Source organism: Phyllobates terribilis, unplaced genomic scaffold (assembly GCF_046119375.1).
Source record: "Phyllobates terribilis strain yellow unplaced genomic scaffold, ASM4611937v1 Scaffold_7__3_contigs__length_470593459, whole genome shotgun sequence".
Taxonomy (NCBI): Eukaryota; Metazoa; Chordata; class Amphibia; order Anura; family Dendrobatidae; genus Phyllobates; species Phyllobates terribilis.
In genome coordinates, this window is record NW_027362767.1 from 390,956,191 (window position 1) to 390,976,993 (window position 20,803).

The 20,803-nt window shown below is 47.0% G+C and overlaps 1 protein-coding gene across 1 annotated transcript in view; it reads right to left on the reverse strand.

Annotated features, from left to right (window-relative positions):
• The window catches only part of LOC141154955 (cytochrome P450 2G1-like), a 60,335-nt gene extending 46,694 nt beyond the window's left edge, over positions 1-13,641 (reverse strand). Inside the window, exon 1 of the mRNA XM_073641534.1 lies at positions 13,432-13,641. Coding sequence (XP_073497635.1) covers positions 13,432-13,611 — 180 coding nt within the window. The 5' untranslated portion in view covers positions 13,612-13,641. The remainder of the gene's footprint in view (positions 1-13,431) is intronic.
• Between the last annotated feature and the right edge of the window lie 7,162 nt (positions 13,642-20,803).

Below are 20,803 nucleotides of genomic sequence, written 5' to 3' on the forward strand. Positions count from 1 at the left end.
CTCTTCCACGGTTCTAATCTACTTTTTATTACCCTTTTTCCATTGATAGTGCAAGTGTAAGCTATTTTACTTCCTTTACAATGGGCAAGGCGCGTGGCAAGGGACGTGGAAGTGGACATTCTGGTGATGGTTCGTGCAGAGGACGGGGCCGTGGCCAAGGTGAAAATGTGCCACAACCAACAGCCACATCTTCTCGCTCCCAATTCTTGACCGAATTACTAGGGAAGCACAGAACAACACCAGTATTGAGAACTGATCAGTGTGAACAGGTTATTAATTGGATAGCAGATAATACTTCCAGTTACCTGGGCACCACCACCTCTGGTCTGTCTTCCACACGGTCAACTCTTAGTAGCTGTGAGTCTCGACCGCATACTCCTCCTCACCCTGATGCTCCTTCCTCCCACCATGCCGAGTGTCGTCAGACAGCAATTGATCCCACACTTGGACACTCTGAAGAGCTGTTCACTGGTCCATTTCCATATTTGTGCCCCTCGCCTGATACGCTTGAAGTGGTGGAAGAGGAGATCCCATGTAGCGATGCCCAAATCTTTGAACAGCCACAGCCACAGGAAGTCGACGCTGGCAATTTGTCACAAGAGGTGGACGATGACGAGACACAATTGCCAGGAAGTGAGGAGGAGCATCGTGGTGCGCAAGTGGAAGAGGAGGAGGTGATGGATGATCTAGTAACTGACCCAACGTGGCAGGAGGACATGCAGAGTGAGGGCAGCAGCACACAGGGGGAGGGAGGCAGAGTACCCCAACAGGCAGAAAGAAGCAGTGTAGTGGCCGCAGACATAAGGCGGGCAACCGTTCCCCGTAACACCAACACGAGGGACGTTGCCAGTACAAGCGGTAGGTCTTCCAGAGTCTGGAATTTTTTTAAAGACTGCTGAGTCCCAAAAAGACCATATGTTCCACCTGCCATGCCAGCATCAGCAGGGGTGACAAAACTACCAGCCTGACCACCACCAGCATGATCAGGCACATGGCAGCAAAGCACCCGACTTTGTGGGGCGAAACCCAGGGTCCACGAACAGTGTCAGCGGGTGTCACCACTGCTTCTTCCACTGTTGTGCATGCAAAAGAACCCCCTGTTGTGTGTGCAAGGCAATCCCCTGTCCATACTGCATGTAAAGATGCCTCCTCCTCTCAGTCTTCACTTGTTATGGCAGTTTCTCAAGAAACAGCATCAACGTCCACGTCCCACCGCAGCGTTCAATTGTCCAAATCCCAGACCTTTGAACGAAAGCGGAAATTCGCAGCTAACGCCCCACAGGTCACAGTCCTAAATTCGCACATTTCACGACTGCTTGCATTGGAAATGCTGCCTTTTAGGCTGGTGGAGACGGAATCTTTCCGCAATCTTGTGGCGGTGGCCGTTCCTCGGTACTCGGTCCCCAGCCGACACTATTTTGCCCGGTGTGCCATCCCTGCACTACACAAGCACGTGTCCCAAAGCATCTGCCGTGCCCTCAACAACGCAGTTACTGGGAGAGTCCACCTGACAACGGACACGTGGACAAGTGCTTGTGGCCAGGGACGGTACATCTCTCTGACGGCACACTGGGTAAACATAGTGGAAGCCGGGACCCAGTCGGACCTTGGGACGGAACACGTCCTCCCCACACCGAGGATTGCGGGCCCTATGTCAGTCATAGTTGCCCCCACAGTGTATAGCTCCTGTGCATCATCCTCCTCATGTTCAGCCTCCATCTCAGATATCACCACATCAGTTACAAGCTGGAAGCACTGCAGTACTGCCTCCGCCAAGTGGCAACAGGTTGTGCTGAAGCTCATAAGCTTAGGTGTTAAACCTCACACTGCTTGTGAGTTGTGGACAGCAGTGAAAGAGCAGGCAGATCTGTGGCTGAGACCGCTGAACCTACATCCCGGCATGGTCGTGTGTGACAGTGGCCGTAACCTGGTGGCGGCTCTGAGGCGAGGTGAGATCATACACGTACCATGCCTGGCTCATGTGCTTAACCTCGTGGTTCAGCGGTTTCTTAAATCGTACCCTGAGTTGCCAGATCTGCTCGTGAAAGTACGCCGCCTGTCAGCTCATTTTCGCAAGTCGGCTACAGCTTCCGCCGCCCTTGCTGTGCTGCAGCAGCGTTTGCAGCTTCTGGCACACCGTCTGGTATGTGATGTCCCCACACATTGGAACTCTATCCTCCACATGGTCCAAAGGATTTATGAGCAGAAGAGAGCAGTTGTGGAGTACCAGATGCAACAAGGCCGTCGATATTCAGGTCAGACTCCACACATAAGATCTCAGGAGTGGAACTGGATGTCTGACATATGTACCATCCTGACAAACTTTGAAGAGGCCACCAAGAAGGTGAGTGGTGATGACGCCACCATTAGTGTCAGCATCCCACTTGTCGGTCTTTTGCAACGCTCTCTGCAGAGAATTAAAGAGGAGGCATTGCAGCCAGAGTATGATGAGATGGATCAAGAAGCCGTAGTGGGCGATTACACACAGCCCAGCCTCATTGGGGGACAATGAGGGAGAGGAGGAGGAGGAGGAGGAGAAGGAAGAACAGGAGCTGCTATCATGCACTGTAGACGGTAGTACCTCGGTCAGCGTGGGTGGCCTGAGGACAGGGGGGAGGAGGAGGAGGAGAGCATGGTCAGTCATCATTTTGGTGAGGACACGGAAATCTTGCCCTTTACCAGTCTGGCACGCATGGCTGACTTTATGTTACGCTGCCTTAACCGTGACCCTCGCGTTGTCAAAATGTTGGGTGACAATCATTACTGGTTGGTGACACTTTTAGACCCCCGCTACAAGGAGAACTTTCACTCTCTTATTCCTGAGGTGGAGAGGTCTACAAAAATGGGGCAGTACCAGAAGGCCCTTGCTGCAGAACTGTTAAAAAAATTTGCATCTGAACACGATAGCAGCAGAGGTCACAGTTCGTTGCCCAACCAAGGCGTACAGGCGTGAGAGATGCAACTCCAATCAAGCAGAGGCAGGGGAACACTGTCAATGTTCTGGGACAGTTTTCTGACACCCGCCCAGCTTACAGGCCCTGAGGCACGGGGTACTCTCACAAGGAGTGGAAAGTTTCAAAAGATGGTGAGGGAGTACCTTGCCGACCGTACCGGCGTCCTCCGTGATTCCTCTCTGCCTTTTAGTTATTGGGTATCCAAGCTGGACACCTTGGAGGTCCTGGCCTGCCCTGCCGCTAGCGTGTTATCGGAGCGTGTTTTTAGTGCCGCTGGGGGAATTATAACTGATAAGCGCACTCGTCTGTCAACTGACAATGCTGACAAGCTGACCCTTATCAAAATGAACAAGGGCTGGATTGGGCCAGACTTCTCATCACCACCAAATGACAGCAGAGTAACATAAAGTCAAATCCACTGTGTTATTTCGGGAGGTGCATTCACATGCACCGCTTCACACCCACACATGGGTATACGCTTCCACATTTCGGCTGTTTTATGTTCTTCTCCTTATCCTCAGCCTCCACCACCACTATACCACCAGGGTGCCAGCATTGCAAGTTGCTCAGTCCTAATTTTTGGAAGCTTTTGCTTGAAAGGCATAAGCAAATACTATGGGACACCCACTCCCCAATAATGGGACTTATGTTTGTAATATGCTGTACTGCATGGTTCTTGTAAGGGGCATTGCAAGTTGCTCCATCCAAATTTTTGGAAGCTTTTGCTTGGAAGGCATAAGCAAATCCTATGGGAGACCCACTCCCCAATAATGGGACTTATGTTTGTAATATGCTGTACTGCATGGCTCTTGTAAGGGGCATTGCAGTTCCTCATAATTTTGGGAAAGCCTTCCATTCACTGCTTAGGCCAACAGTGCACAGGAGACCCAGTTGCTATAAATGGAATAAAAGGTTTAGTTAAGGCCCTCTGACCTCCATGTCATTTCCAAGGGGCATTGGAGTGCCTCAAAATTTTTGGTAGGCATTGCACTCACTGTATGCCCTATAACTGTGTAGTCGAACTGCTCCTTTTGTTACAGAAACATATTCTACAAGACATATCTGGTCGACTGGCCTGATATTGATGTGAATGGTCCCTGTTCCTCCTGCTCTTTCTCCTTTGCCACTACCTCATCCATCATTTATCACCTGAAGCTTTGTTTTAACGGGAGTCATAGAACTTAGATAGTAGCAGGAAAACATCCAGCAATCCCCGGAGGAGGTAGGATATGCGCCAAAACGCTGACCACCTCAGGCCTAGCCGCTACTACATACATGTGCTTACATTCCAACAAAACAAAGCAGATGCTAACTTCTATCATCCTCATCATGCTCCTCACCTTGGCACTCTCAACTCCCCTGATGGAGAAGCCAGGGCCCACCGAAGGAGTCTGGTTGTCTGGTGGGCTCGGCCAATGCTGCCCTAATGCAAGCCAGGCTAAGAAAAGTGTGGGAAAGGTTACCGGGACAAATAGGGGTGGCTGGGGACCGAGTATGGACACCCGGCCACCCCCTGGAGGCTGGGGAGCAAGCGGGGACATCCGGCCACCGGGCGGCTGGCGACTGAGTATGGATACCAGGCCGCCGACGCAGCCATGGCGTGGTGGCCAGATTCCGCCTCCACATGCCTAAAAGGCCCAATTTAAAGTGCAAGCAAGCAGTATGGTATTGCAGCCTGGGGTTGGGTGGGTGTCAGGCTGCATACTTGCGCTTGCATTGCAAGGAATGGGAGAGGTACAACTGAACACTGCCCTGGGACAAGGACTTGAACGGGGATAGTTGCAAGTCTGCAACGACAGGTGCAGGGTGGGAGGCATCTTCGCATGTACCATGAACAGGGGTTTGGCATGCACACACTACAGCGGAATTGGCTCTCCTTCCCACTAAATGCACAGGGGAGGGCACAGGTAATGTTTTGGTATACGCGCTTAATCTTATGTATAAGGCACACCAGGACACATAGGGGCGGCTGGGGACTGAGTATGGATACCTCGCTGCCGAAGCAGTCATGAGGTAGTGGCCAGATTCAGCCTCCTCCAAACTAAAAGGCCCCATTTCAAGTGCAAGCTAGCAGTATGGCATTGCAGTCTGGGGGTGGGTGGGTGGCAGGCTGCACACTTACACTTCCATTAAAAGAAAACAAAGCAGATGCTAACTTCATCATCATCATGCTCCACACCTTGGCACTCTCAACTCCCCTGATGGAGAAGCCAGGGCCCACCGGAGGAGTCTGGTTCTCTGGTGGGCTCGTCCAATGCTGCCCTAAAGCAGGCCGGGTTAAGAAAAGTGTGTGGGGGGATGTTCCAAGGAGAAATAGGGGCGGCTGGGGACCGTTTATGGACACCCGGCTGCCCACAGGCAGCTGGGAACCGTGTGTGGACACCCGGCCGCGGGGCGGCTGGGGACCGAGCATTGACACCCAGCCGCCGGGCGGCTGGGGACTGAGTATGGATTCCAGGCCACCAACGCAGCCATGACGTGGTGGCCAGATTCCGCCTCCCCATGCCTAAGAGGCCCAATTTCAAGTGCAAGCAAGCATGAAGTATAGTAATGCAGCCTGGGGGTGGGTGGGTGGCAGGCTGCATACTTGTGCTTGTATTGCAAGGAATGGGGGAGGTACCATTGAACACTGCCCTGGGACTAGAACTTGCACGGGGATAGTTGCAAGTCTGCATCTTCTGATGCAAAGGATCACTTATGATTGGCACACTTTTAGACAGCGACCTGGGTGTCAGAGATGCTTCCAGGGGTCTTCCCCATGCTGTTCCCATGTCTTTTCAGCACTTTATGCATGTGTCACACAGCACATGGCCAGATAAGGTTGTAAAATGTTAAAATGACATTTCCCGGTGAATGCATTTGTCACAGTTGAAAGCAATACAAAAGTGCAAAAACGCATAAAAAATGCTACTTGTGAACATAGCCCAAGGTGTGGAAGAGTAATTTTGTTTTTGGTTATTTATTTTACCTTATACACAAGTCTTTACCCTGGAAAAGAAATTCCTTAACATATTTCACAGGAAAAAAGTTTCAGTTTCGTTTTTGAACGTTTTATTGTGAGCCCGTAAAAGTGGCTTAATACCTCTGACCACGTTGTTGACAGCAGTGACCTGGGGGTCAGAAATGCTTCCTGGGGCAATCCCCATGCTATCCCCATGTCATTTGAGCACTGTCACTATCGTTTTGGGCACTTGTTAGGCTTTTAAAAGACTGCCGGGTGTGCCACCGCAAAAATGCTCGGTCTCCCATAGACTAACATTGGGCTCGTTGCTCGGGTCGAGCACCCGAATATCACGGCGAGCTCGGCCCGAGCTTCGAGCACCCGAGCATTTTAGCGCTCGATCAACACTAGTACTAACGTAATTGAATATAGTCTTTCAGAGATAATTGTTATATTACGGCAAGTAGCATTGAATGCCAGCTCCAGCCAGCAGCGTGTCTTACAAAAGGAGATCAGAGCCCTGATGAAGCGGCAACAGGTAGAACTGTCTGGTGGTGAGATTGGAAGCGTTAGGATGAGCGACCCATTCCTTATCGCCAAGCCCCCAAAAAGTGAAATGATGATCTGGTGCCGGTCTGCAATCAGGTTAAGAGGTAGAGACTACCAAGCTATGGTAGAACCCGTTTACTCAGACAGTAGGCCCACCATTTTGACAGTACAGGGGGTGGTTGATGTCCGTCATGGGAGGGTACCAGTCTGCATCCTAAATATTGGGGAAAGAGAAGTACACTTGCCCCAGTATGCGACTCTAGCCAAATTGTTCACCATTAACCTGAACTCTGTAAAGGCCGTGGAACCCTTGCCTCCATCTCAACCAGAGGAGGGTAACGGCTCCAAGAAACAAATGGAGGACTGGTGTCAGAAACTGCATGTGGGTACCGACTCCACTCCCTCACACCAAAAACAGGGAGTCTACCGAGTGGTTCAGGAGTATGAAAGAGTCTTTAGTAAGCACCCACTAGACTTTGGGCAAGTAAAGGGGGTAGAACACCAAATCCCCACAGGAGACCATCCACCCATAAAAGAGAGATACCGGCCTGTACCCCCAGCACACTATCAGAATGCCAAGGGTATGTTACGAGAAATGAAGGAGGCTGGGGTGATCAGGGATAGCTGTAGCCCCTGGGCTGCTCCTCTAGTTCTTGTAAAAAAGAGAGATGTCACGATGAGGATGTGTGTAGATTATAGAAAGGTCAACAGAGTAACACACAAAGATGTGTACCCGTTACCTAGGATAGAGGAGTCTTTGGCTGCATTAAAATCGACTAACTTCTTCTCTACTTTGGATCTCACTAGCGGGTACTGGCAGGTTCATGTAGCAGAGTCAGACAAGGAGAAGACCGCCTTCGCCACCCCGATGGGTCTCAGTGAATTCAACTGTATGCCGTTCGGACTCTGCAACGCACCAGGGACCTTCCAGAGGCTGATGGAGTGCTGTCTGGGGCACAGAAATTTCGAGACGGTCCTACTCTACCTGGACGATGTCATCGTGTATTCCAAGACCTATGAGGACCATCTAAAACACCTGGCAGAGGTGTTCGATGCCCTGGCAGGCTTCAACCTAAAGGTGAAACCTTCCAAGTGTCATCTACTGAAGCCAAAAGTACAGTACCTGGGACATGTGGTGAGTGCTGACGGAGTAGCCCCAGACCCTGACAAGGTCACGGTGATTAAGGACTGGCCAAGACCCTCCAGCATAAAGGAAGTGCAACAGTTCCTCGGGTTCGTAGGCTACTACCGAAGGTTCATCTCCGGGTTCACCAAAATGGCAGCCCCTATGCAGGACCTCCTGTTAGGTCAGTCAAAGAATAAAAGTCAGAAGCCACCCTTTAAGTGGGACAAGCTGGAGGAGGAGTCTTTCTGCCAGCTGAAGATGGCCCTCACGGGTGATGAGATCCTGGCCTACCCTGATTACGGCCAGCCTTTTATCCTCCACACCAACGCCAGTAACGTGGGACTAGGACCCATACTATCCCAGATCCAGCAGGGCAGAGAACGGGTAATTGCTTATGCTAGCAGAAAGCTGAGACCCACAGAGAGAAACCCTGAGAATTATAGCTCCTTCAAGCTAGAGTTCCTGGCAGTGGTGTGGGCAGTCACCGAATGCTTCAAGCATTACCTGGCTTCTTCTAAGTTCACTGTGTACACGGACAACAACCCCCTGGACACTGCAAGACTTGGTGCCCTAGAGCAGAGATAGATGGCCCGGCTGTCCAATTATGAATTTACCATCAACTACCGGACAGGACTCGCAAATGCCAATGCAGATGCATTCTCCAGAATGCCTCACTTGCAGGACGGGGGAGAGGATCCAGAAGAACTGGAAGAAATTGAACTCCCTGCTTTTCACCGTCATGGGGTCACCCAGTGTTCCCACTGCGTAAAGGAGAGGTGCTCTGCCACCGCTACGTTCAATCCCTTACCCCACCACGGCTGGGCCGAAACACAAGTAGTGACCCTGCAATCTGCCTGGTGAAAGAGATGCTGACCCAGGCTGATGCCCACCTTGATCCGGATGCTCCGGAAGAGGCCAAACAGCTGTGGAAGGAGAGGAGCAAGCTGTTTCTCTACGAGGGGAGGCTGTGCCACAGAACCGTCAACTCTCGAACACATGAGCTGATCTGGCAGGTAGTGGTCCCAAGGCGGGATGCGGCTATGGTCCTAGAAGCATACCATGACGGCGCAGGGCACTTTGGATGGAAGAAGCTGGAGTTCCTGTTGCGTGAGCGGTTCTTCTGGGTAGGCATGAGAGGGGCTATAGAGAGATGGTGCAGAGACTGTGGCCCGTGCAACCTAAGGAGGAAGGACCGTGCCAGCCAGAAGACTCCCCTGTGGCCCATCATCACAAAGCAGCCCCTTGAGCTGGTGGCCCTGGACCACGTAAAGCTGGCTCCAAGCAGATCGGGATAGGTCTACATCCTCACAATCGTAGATCACTACTCCCATTTCCTAGTGGTGGTCCCTGTGAAAGACTTGACAGCTCAGATGGCCACCAGAGCCTTTCAGCAGCATTTCTGCCGTCCACACGGGTATCCGGAGCAAGTGTTGACTGATCAAGGTCCAGCGTTCGAGGCTGAAGTCTTCCAGGAATTCTGCAACCTGTATGGCTGAAAGAAGATAAGCACAATGCCTTACCACCCCCAAACCAACGGGATGTGTGAGAAAATGAATCAGGTAGTAATAGACCTGCTCAAGACGTTGCCCCTGGAGGAACGCAGCCTGTGGCCTGAGAAACTGCCGGATCTGGTGGACTTGTATAACCATATCCCAGTGGGTTCTACTAACTGCACCCCGGCTTACCTAATGAGGGCAAGACCTGGTAAGCTGCCAATTGACCTGGAGATGGGAGTCCTGACACCCGAGGACACCTCACCAGAAGCAGACTGGGACACAAAACGACAGCAGCAGTACCAGAAAGTACAGGAGAGCGTGGAGCGAAGTCTGTCTCAAGCCAGAGAGAGGCAAGAGAGGGATTACAACCAGCATGCTCCAGCTGCTCCCCTGGCACCTGGAGAGCAGGTCTTGAAGAGGAAGAGACGGCTCCACAAGTTGGATGATGAGTGGGAGAAAGACCCGTACACCGTACTGCCGTCAAGCCATGAGAACCCAAAAGTGTGTGTTATCAGTAAGGATGAAGGAGAGACCACAGCAACTGTCTCTAGAGACCACCTGAAGAAGTGTCCCGAGCAGCTGCAAAGCGCTGATGAAGACCAAGATAGCCCTCAACCTGCAGAGGAAAGGGAAGAAATGGTCAGTACAGTGCTCGGAGACTTTCCCCGGTCCTGAACACAAATCGCTATAGTGGTACCCATCCTTACCTTTCTCCAGCCAGCCCCTCGAGCGCCTGCAGAAGAGCAAGTAGTGTTGGAAGAGCCAGTGGCCCCGGAGGCAGAAGAGTCCATACCAGCAGCAGCGAGCCAAAGAGTACACAGAAAGCTGCCCAGCCTACCCGTAACATCTGCAAGTACCTCTAGTGCAGTCACTAGCACACCCAGTACACAGGAGGTGGAAACAGGGGACCCAAATAGAGTACCACCAGACAGTGGGTTACGTAGGTCCACCAGGAGCACTAAAGGTCAGGTACCCGCTCGCTGGAGAATCTAATATGTCATATTTACCTGTATATTGCCAATGTTGAAAATGTTTAATGTTTGTGTTACCTGGACAGTAATAATGTTTTTCCAGTTTTTCCTATTTCAATGGACTGACAGGTCATGGACACTGAATGGCCGGAACTGTCCTGTAGATAGTTGCACCTGGTGCCCTCTTTAGAAGATGGCCACGGAAGAATAACCTGTCCGGCGTGGCCTCCTTGTGGTCCAAAGTAGTTAGCTTTTTCCTTGCCGCCACGCCCAAGGCCAGGAACTTGGGGTTTATAGAAACAGGTCCCAACACTGTGGAAAACTTCACCTTGTTGGGTGACATGGACACCCGGTCACGGAAGCGCCGTGACCTTAAGGACAAAATGTACTTGTATATATGTTTATGTTATTGTTTATAGCCTGTATTTGTGTTTTCTAAAAAAAAAAAAAAATGTTTACTCCGGACTACTAAATTTCACTAGGGGGGAATGTGGCACCCCGAGGTCTGGTTGCCACAGTGGCAGCAATGTCATGTCTGAGAGCAGGTGGGAGGTTCCCTGGTTGGGGACAATTAGCATACAGCACCTCCTGTCTCAGTCCAGGGAGGGGAGAAATCTGCCCTTTATAAACTGGATCTGGGGTGGGGTTAGCTCAGAATAGTGAGAGTCCAGACAACTTACAGATAGGGACAGGTCAGCAGCAGGCTGAGGAGTTCCTGTAGGCAGAGGAGGAACACGAGGCCAGGAGGAGAACTAGAAGAGTTTGTCCTGTCCAGAGACTTGTCAAGCCGGACACTGGAGTCCGAGGCTGTGAGGGTTATAAGCCCAGCAGCAGAAAACCACCATGCAGGGGACTTCAAGTCCTCTGGCCCAAGGAAGCCCGGAGGCTCAGCCACACGAGAGGGACCACTACTGCCCCGAAGGGGTGGGAGGTACGGAAGGCCCGAGTTGCCAGTCATACGGGTGAGAACAACACGGTACACTCAGAGACATGGGCTACCACTACACTACAGCAGGATAGCCAAGAAAGAGTGAAGTCTGCACGGTAGGCCTACAAACTCCCCCTGACCAACAGGATTTCCCAGTTGCTCTCAGACTGACCAGGTCTTTATTGTTAACCTATATTCCGGACAGGTCTCTTAATACCACCAGCAGTAAAGACCCTGAATTGCATGACAGGCTCCCTGTGGTTACTGCTGCTCCCGTGCACCATCACCACCAACATCCCCATTTACTGCCCTGAGGCTATACTCCTCCCGTGGGGAGTTGTACTACACTCTGCTGCACCCACAACACCAGCCTCAGTGGTCTGCCCTGCAGTGGCGGTTCACCCTGACCGCAATCCACGAGTGGCGTAGTCAGACATTAGTATATAGACTGCCATTTAGTTTGACCATCCTGAGCCATGGGACCGGGTCACCGACACGGTGACTACAGCCCCCAGCATCTACAAAAAGGTCCGGTTCCGGGTTCCCCACGCGGCCCAGGGGGCGCGTCATATGCAATGTGAAGAGTTGTCAAAAAGTTCTTCATAAAGATGGAGCTGGTCTTATACTTTGGCTGAAAGTATAAGGCCAGCTCCATCTTTTTTGAACACCGTCGACATCTCTTCACATTGCATAGACATCGTGGCCATTTAGAAGGAGGTAAATGTATAAGACAAGAACCATTTTCTTGAAGATTTTGTTTGAGTGACTCCTCCTTTACTTGCGAGCATCATAGTCATCTTTTTTAAGGTCACAGTATGGAGCAGATGCCCTTTATTGACTGCATACAATAGACAATGCTGATAGGTTAGGAAACAGACATGTGACATGGATGTATATCTTTGACTTTACTCTGATAGATACATATTGGCCCAGCATTATGGCAGTTGAGGTTAGTCTGATGTCAGATGGGGAGGTTATAAATAGTTTGTTCGGCCATTTTGGTTTGCATTTGCCTCATTACCCTGATGAAGCCCATAAGGGTGAAACATGTCGGGAGGCGCTTTCTCAATTTTAATAACACCTTATTCCTCTGGTCATTAGACATTACACAATAGGATACAATTCCTGATGGTAGATAATGGACGGTGGCCTTTTGCTCTATGCTAGTTATACAATTTGAGACAATTGAAGCTGTAACCTATGCAGCTACAGATAGGGAGATCTATCCATATGTATATCACAATTGCATTACTTACCCAGTGTAGCAATCTGACCTCTGGGGAATTAATATAACATAGATAGGACCAATAAAGAGCAGAATGTCATTTTAATATTCTCCTTTACATATGATTTGCACTAGTTACGCATATTTAATTTAACAACTAAAAGTTCTGTTTTATTTTGGATTGGTTAAAATGGAATTTTTTGGCCTTTGGCAATTGGATTTAAAATATTAATTAATCTCTACCGATACCATTGAGCAATTTTGGTGTGATCAAATTTTAAATGCGTTTTCCTGACATAAGATATTGATTCCACGTCCTTAGGAAAGGTCTTGAATATCAGATCCATGTGTGTCTAAAACCTGGCATCCCCATTGATCAAATACCAGTAGCTCCAGTGGCAGGCTGATGTTATCAGTTAAGGCTACCCATTGACTAGAGCTGCACTGCACAGTTCCGTCAATGGGTAGTGGCCTCTGCCAAGTACTGCAGACCATCTCCTGTTCATCCTGATCTGCTGTACCTGGCAGTAGGCACCTTTCATTAAATGAAAAAGCTCAGTACAGCTCGTTCAATGATTACATCCGGACACCAGAGCAAATAACAGCTGATCTGGGTAGTGTGACAATTTTCCAATATCTGATAATGAGGACAGGTCATCAGCATCAAATGCTCAGAGGACGCCTCCCATTCTGGTCTTAGTTATATATTTGATGCATTTTTGGTGTAGTATAAAATGTCTTTAGAGTAGGACCCTCTTCCAAGTTATGTGTAACAGTATAGCATTGCTATATAAAAGGTGTAGATATTGTAGTTTTCTTCCTAGTGGACACGTTGGTGCTTCAAAGTGTAACAAGCCCCAGTTTTAGGCAACAGTTACTTATTGCAATAACACTTTGAGAAGTTATCAATTATCACCATAAGAAATAAATTAATTGCACGCCTCAGCGATAGGAATGACTTAGCATAAGGGCACAGTCAGACAGCCATATAAATCAGACCGAGGTCGGACCGCAATGCATAGACTGGCCAGTGGCTCTCCCGAGCCAAGCGTCATAGCTTCATGTTTTTCTATGCAGCTATCATTCTCGGGACTGGAGAGCCATGGACAGTTTGAGCATTGAGGTCCGAACATTAATTCGTACAGTGGTCTGACTGCACCCTATCTGTCCTTAAGAACACAACTTAGTCACAGTTGTGTTTTTAGTCCAGAATCAGGTACAAAAGCGATGTCACCACTCACCTTTATTAAGCTTGGCATTAAACCTTCAGATCTAAGTTGCAGAAAGTTACCTAAAAAGGGCATCGGAAATGGTCCAGGGGGTAATGTTCTTCGGTTCCATATTAATCTTGCATAAGAAAGGACTATAATGATGGTGAGAAAGCTTGCCAAGCCTGCAGCTATAGTGTCCAGCTCAGCCATGTCTTTATCATTCCCCAGAGTATCTGTGCAACTTTCTGTACATTAAAAGGGAGAGGATAAGGGAGGGGGGTGAGCTATAGGGAGGAAAATTGGTTCTAAGTCCTGCTGTTATTTTTGTTCAGAGTTGCATACATTCTTGCTGCTCTCAACAGGGTTTCAATGAGGTAAATTCTTCAAGTGAAAAGTCTAAAATCCTGTGATCTTTTCTTAGATATAGTCTAAAAAAACTGAGCAAGTAACAAGCAGTATGTCGTACCTCAAAAATGCAAAAAAAAAAAAATGGAATAAAGACTTTTCATACTAAATGTACAGTACAGACCAAAAGTTTGGACACACCTTCTCATTTAAAGATTTTTCTGTATTTTCATGACTTTGAAAATTGTACATTCACACAGAAGGCATCAAAACTATGAATTAACATATGTGGAATTATATACTTAACAAAAAAGTGTGAAACAACTGAAAATATGTCTTATATTCTAGGTTCTTCAAATAAGCCACCTTTTGCTTTGATGACTGCTTTGCACACTCTTGGCATTCTCTTGACGAGCTTCAAGAGGTAGTCACCGGAAATGGTCTTCCAACAATCTTGAAGGAGTTACCAGAGATGCTTAGCACTTGTTGGCCCTTTTGCCTTCACTCTGTGGTCCAGCTCACCCCAAACTATCTCGATTGGGTTCAGGTCTGGTGACTGTGGAGGCCAGGTCATCTGGTGTAGCACCCCATCACTCTCCTCCTTGGTCAAATAGCCCTTACACAGCCTGGAGGTGTGTTTGGGGTCATTGTCCTGTTGAAAAGTAAATGATGGTCCAACTAAACGCAAGCCGGATGGAATAGCATGCCGCTGCAAGATGCTGTGGTGGTATGCCTTCAATTTTGAATAAATGCCTAACAGTATCACCAGAAAAGCACCCCCACACCATCACACCTCCTCCTCCATGCTTCACAGTGGAAACCAGGCATGTAGAGTCCATCCGTTCACCTTTTCTGCGTTGCACAAAGACACGGTAGTTGGAACCAAAGATCTCAAATTTGGACTCATCAGACCAAAGCACAGATTTCCCCTGGTCTAATGTCCATTCCTTGTGTGCTTTAGTCCAAACAAGTCTCTTCTGCTTGTTGCCTGTCCTTAGCAGTGGTTTCCTAGCAGCTATTTTACCATGAAGGCCTGCTGCACAAAGTCTCCTCTTAACAGTTGTTGTAGAGATGTGTCTGCTGCTAGAACTCTGTGTGGCATTGACCTGGTCTCTAACCTGAGCTGCTGTTAACCTGCGATTTCTGAGGCTGGTGACTCGGATAAACTTATCCTCAGAACCAGAGGTGACTCTTGGTCTTCCTTTCCTGGGGCGGTCCTCATGTGAGCCAGTTTCTTTGTAGCGCTTGATGGTTTTTGCAACTGCACTTGGGGACACATTCAAAGTTTGCCCAATTTTTCGGACTGACTGAAATTCATTTCTTAAAGTAATGATGGCCACTCGTTTTTCTTTACTTAGCTGCTTTTTTCTTGCCATAATACAAATTCTAACAGTCTAGATACACAGCTGATAGGACTATCAGCTGTGTATCCACCTGACTTCTGCACAACACAACTGATGGTCCCAACCCCATTTATAAGGCAAGAAATCCCACTTATTAAACCTGACAGGGCACACCTGTGAAGTGAAAACCATTTCCGGTGACTACCTCTTGAAGCTCATCAACAGAATGCCAAGAGTGTGCAAAGCAGTCATCAAAGCAAAAGGTGGCTACTTTGAGAACCTAGAAAATAAGACATATTTTCAGTTGTTTCACACTTTTTTGTTAAGTATATAATTCCACATGTGTCAATTCATAGTTTTGATGCCTTCAGTGTGAATGTACAATTTTCAAAGTCATAAAAATACAGAAAAATCTTTAAATGAGGTGTGTCCAAATTTTTGGTCTGTACTGTATCTTAACTGTATAATCTCAAGATAACAAATATATAAAGAGAATAAACAGTAAAAAAAAAAGATATATCCTAATTTTTGTAACCTTAGGATTCATATTGAGGCTTGCTTCAGAAAATCAAATGAAAAATTGTCTGATTTTCATGCAGAAAAAACAGATAATTTTCATCTTTTTTCTCAATCATATTCTATCTATATGTCTATTTTTTTACATCTGTATGGCAATAGTTTTTATACATCAGCAGTTAATAAAATTTATAAGGTCAAATACAATTTCCTATGTTAAGAATTGCAATATATTTACACAAAACGGATGCAATATGGATGTTCCTTAGTAATCTTCTTTTTCTTTCCACAGTCATAGACTTGAATAGGCGAGACATTCAGAAAGTGGAAAAGTGTTTTTGCGATTTTTTTTTTTCACATTGACACTCACTCGATCTGTGCAAAAAAACCCTCTTCTCTGAACAGCCCTAATCCATAACATTGGTCCCTGTGGTTTGTGCTTTCTGATTTCACTACACATATGTAAAATTGTCTGAATGAGGCCTAAAGGCTATGTACAATTTTGCAATATATTTTTTTTGTTGCTCCGCTGCATTGGAAATACAAGGATGATCATGAAAATCACATCCCCATTTTTTTCCCTTTTGTAGTTTGTACAGTGTAAGGGTTATTCACAGTTTACTGTGTTGTTATAGATCTGTGAGGGAATAAATAATCTGGCCAGTTGAGTGCAGTGGAGATGTCAGATTTGCAGCACCGGGCTTTGGCAGTTGGTGACAGTTGCTAGGGGAGTTGAAGGCGAACGTAAAGCTATGCATCGTTGCAAAAGGGTCTGGATAAAGACATGCAACTCTGGATCTGTTTTAGGTGACTTTGGGATGCTTTGTTCAGCTTGACATGAGTCAACTCGGTGAGGACAACCAAGTACACAGCATCTAGGGCTAGGCCACGTGAAGCATTATTTCTAAGGACTTAGAGAAGCCCTGCATTTCAGACATCGGCATTTTCTAAGAGATTCAAGTCAGCATTTCTGATTATTCGGGACCCAGCCTAGCAAGGACACTTCAGTCTCAGTACGTACTGGTACCATCTTACATCTGAATATATATGCACATATATTAAAAAGCCTTATAGAGGTCTAGTTAGTTAGGAGAAAAGGCCTCTTCTGTAAGGGGCACTTCAAAGTGTTTTGCGAGTAAGCGTTTACTAAAGTTCTGGCACAACACTTTCGCTTTATGGCTTTATGCATAGAAGAGGTTAATCGCGTGTATTTTGCTTGCATATAACTGCTAATTCTGTTAACTGTACTTATGAATATTCTTATTGTGTGTTATTGAGAGGAATTGCTGTCATTGTATTTGTTAGTTATACACAGTTTACCTACCATCCTTTCCTTTGTTTTTTTATGAACTAGTTAGTAAATGTTTATATTTTATTATCTAATCTTAGTGCATGTCTGCTGATTGCTGCAGTACCCCTCGTCCTGTGGCCATCCCTCGTCCACGTTTCATAAAGGATGGTGATTATCAGGACTCATTCATCAGAATTGTATAACAGTAACGGCTCATGTAGACATCTGTGCAAATTGGTATGATCACGGACCGCAATGCATGGACTGGCCATGGCTCTCTCGACCTGAGCATCAGAGCCTCGTAGAAACATATGAAGCTGTCATGTTCCAGTCAGGAGAGTTGCGGCTAGTCCATGTATTGCGGTCTGAGGTCGGACTAATTTGCAAGGACGTCTGCATGATCCTTAGAGAGGACTTAGTTGCCCATAGCAAATAATCTGATCTCAATTTTCATCTTACCAAAAGTGGTATAAGACATAAATGAAGCCCATCATCTCCCTCCTGACAGTGTCTCTCTGCGGGGGGGGGGGGGGAGGGCAGTAGTGTTGTGTATGTGGTCCAACCTAGCATTTTTTGATAGCAGAAGCCGATCTACACGTCAGATTATTCCAGAAACACGAAACTGTTTTGATGGTCATTATACAGTAGAAAGCAGTTTACACACGGTAGTTTAGTGTAAAAGTGGACTAACATTTGGTCCATGGCCCCCCAAAAATTAGACAACCACCTGTTTGGGCAGCTGTCTTTGTCTTTGGAGAGGATTATGGTAAGCACAAGGAAATCATCGAAAAATGATGAGCTGAAGAACACGTTGTGTCACCGAAAGCCACGATTGTCAGAAGTGCAAGATTTAAAAAAGACGGATAAGAGAACTATGTGATGTACTGGCTACTGGACATTTTGCATGAAAATATTTAGTAAAACTTGTAATTACTTAATTTTGATTACTGCTCATCCTGGCTTTTGGAAGCCAGTGGACCGGCTACTCAACAATTGACAACTATATAGTATAGTATATCTGTAAGCCTCTTAATCACTAAGACTGGGTTACCTAACCTAGAAAGAGCTGGATGTTAAAGGGAGTCTATCAGCACAAAATAACTGTTCAAACTAAGCAGAGACACTCGATGCAACCTTGCAATTGATAAGTTCATTGCACCATCTGACCTTCTTGTCTACCATCTATCTCCGCTGTCCCTTGGCTCCTGCAAAAGATTAAGCTGTGAGTCAATAGAAGGGGAGGGTGGAGATAGATGAAGAACAACTAGGAAGGAAGGTGCGCAGAATTGCTCGACCACGCTTAAGTTGCACTGAGTGCCAGTGCTTGGTTTGAACAGTCATCTTGTGGTTACAGTTTGCATTCTTGGCTTTGCTAAATATTTTGGTGCATCTTCCCACCTACTTGATTTCCCATCTCTCTTCATCCTCGTTTTCCTTGATTGACAGCTCTGTCTTTAAAGGAGCTTAGGGAGAGCAGAGAGAGATGGGACAGTGCACTGAATGGTTTGGCCAAGCCAAAGGTACCCCAATCACCTGTGCTTGGTGTCAATAATTTTTAAACTTTTATGCTGACAGAACCCTCTCAAATGAATACAATAAAAATTATTCTGAATATTGCCCCACAAACCGATAGATACTGATCTCCTCAGCTCCTTCTCCTCTATAACAAGCCAGCTAGAGATCAGACATTCATGGTCAATGTGGCAGGTTCTTTTTAAATCTTTGACCATTTTGTGTTCTCCGCAGTTTACACAAAGCCTCTTGCACACATTTACTTTTCTCATGAGAGAATCTCTGTTTGCTTATAGCGTTGCTGACACTGCAGTTTATTTTGGCTGAGGTTCATTTTATACAAAGATTCCTAACGAAATACATTGCAAAAGAATGGATTAGCGGGGCCTGCGATGGGGCTGACAGGTTAACTGTTTGCTTTTCCAAATACTATTTAATTTAGGGTTTTATTACTCTTTGGTTAGCTGGTCCCATATTCAAACAATTATAATAGAATACTTTACACCACATTGAATTTTTATATCTTTAAATTTGTTTTTAGCAACAAATCGGGCCCATGCCTAACAGATGGAATTAATGGGTAAAAAATTTAGAGGTAAAATTAAAACTTTTCCTGAAAAAGAAATGTATATATATATTTTTACAGATCATATTTATTACTGAATGTCACCTAAATAACTAAACTCTATGGTAATTTTAGTTACAGGGATTGTCCATTTAGAAAGGATGAGCATGCCTATTAGTCATCGACTGCATAAAAGTCAGGAGAGCCACTTGACTTTGATCATCGGACTGTTTTATGTATATGAGGATCAGACAGTTTGAATGTAAATGTCCAATCCTTTCATTCTCTGTCCTAAACAAGCCACTTCCAGAAGCATTGGCAGCAGATTTCTCTCCTTTCCCCACACAGAACTCAGGTAGGTTTGGTCAATCCAAGTGTTCATGTGCATGTGGGAGTCTGTAGACACACAGCAACTGTTTGACAGACAACCATCTAATCTTGTTCACCTCCAAACTCCTCAAACAACATATCCACATTGAACTTTCCTCCCACCTCTCATCCAACGCACACTTCGTCAACCTTCAATCCAGCTTCTAGCTCCACCATTCCACTGAAACTGCCCTAATTAAAATTACTAACTACTTACCGCCAAGGATAACAGACAGTACTCTATACTCCTCTTTCTAGATCTGTCCTCTACCTTTGACAAAGTTGACCACTCCCTCCTACTACAGATTCTTTTATCCCTTGGAATTAAAGATCTTGCCATCTCCTGGATCTTCTCATACTTCACAAGCTGCAAAGTTAGTGTCTTCCATTCCCACATCACTGTAAAGCAGGTTATCAGATGCAACAGGCAGAGAAAGACAAGACAGAAAGAATCAATGAGCTATTTATTTCTGCAGATATGAACAGTTAACAAGGTGCAATCAAGAGTATAATGAGTCCTTAAAGTTTACTTTAAACATTAGGGAAGCTTCTTGAGGATTATGCTTATGTCCCTCTAACAGGGGTTAATTTCTGTTCTGGTGGGAGCTACTATGTGGACTACTCCCATGGCAAGGGCCACAGTAGGGCTCTAGTTCTTCCTGAAAGGTCGCAAGTCCTCCTGAACAAAGTCTGCTAATGCACATTGGCCTCCTTCACTCCAATTGACCTATGCCCTGTCCACCGCCCCTGCCCAGGCCAACTCCTGAACCGTACATCGGTGGATAAAGCGACTGCCCGGCTCACTCATGTCTCACTTCCACCAATGAAAATGTCATCTTCCAGGTGGAGTCTCCTCACGGATCTTCGCTGCTTGACCAACGTTTGGTGTCCTCTAGGTCTGAGGAAAAGAGGGCTGGACTTTGGCTCTTGACCGACGTGGTCTGGTGCAGATCTGGGATTCAGGTATTGACGGGTGTAGTTAGGACACTGGCTCTTAACAGGCTCAGGTCAGGTCTTCAGTGCTTGATCAGAGTAGTCTGGACTCTGTGTTTCACTTAGTGTCACTGGTGTCCTCTCAAACTAGACAGCAGTCTGCTTACACACACTTCTCGTTCGGGCCTGTCACTCCAGCTGCAGCGTTGCCTCCTGAACGCCTTTGTAGCACCCCGAGGGTTCGGTTGCTACTGAGGTATTGCATCTCACCCAGATGTGCGATATCTCACTTCCAGGTAAGGATGGAGTGTGGCTCAGGACCTTAACACCCACATGCACTACACCACATTTCTGGGGGACAGCTCGACGGTGCTCCCATTAGTTATGCAGGCACGAGTGAGCATGTCCCTGGCTGGAGTGGGGGGGAGGGAACACCTAGAGAAGGGAACCCGGTAGTGTGTGCGTGGGGGAAGTAGATCCTGGGTGCACTCTGTACAGGAGTATAAGAGGGGGGCACCATCTTAGAAA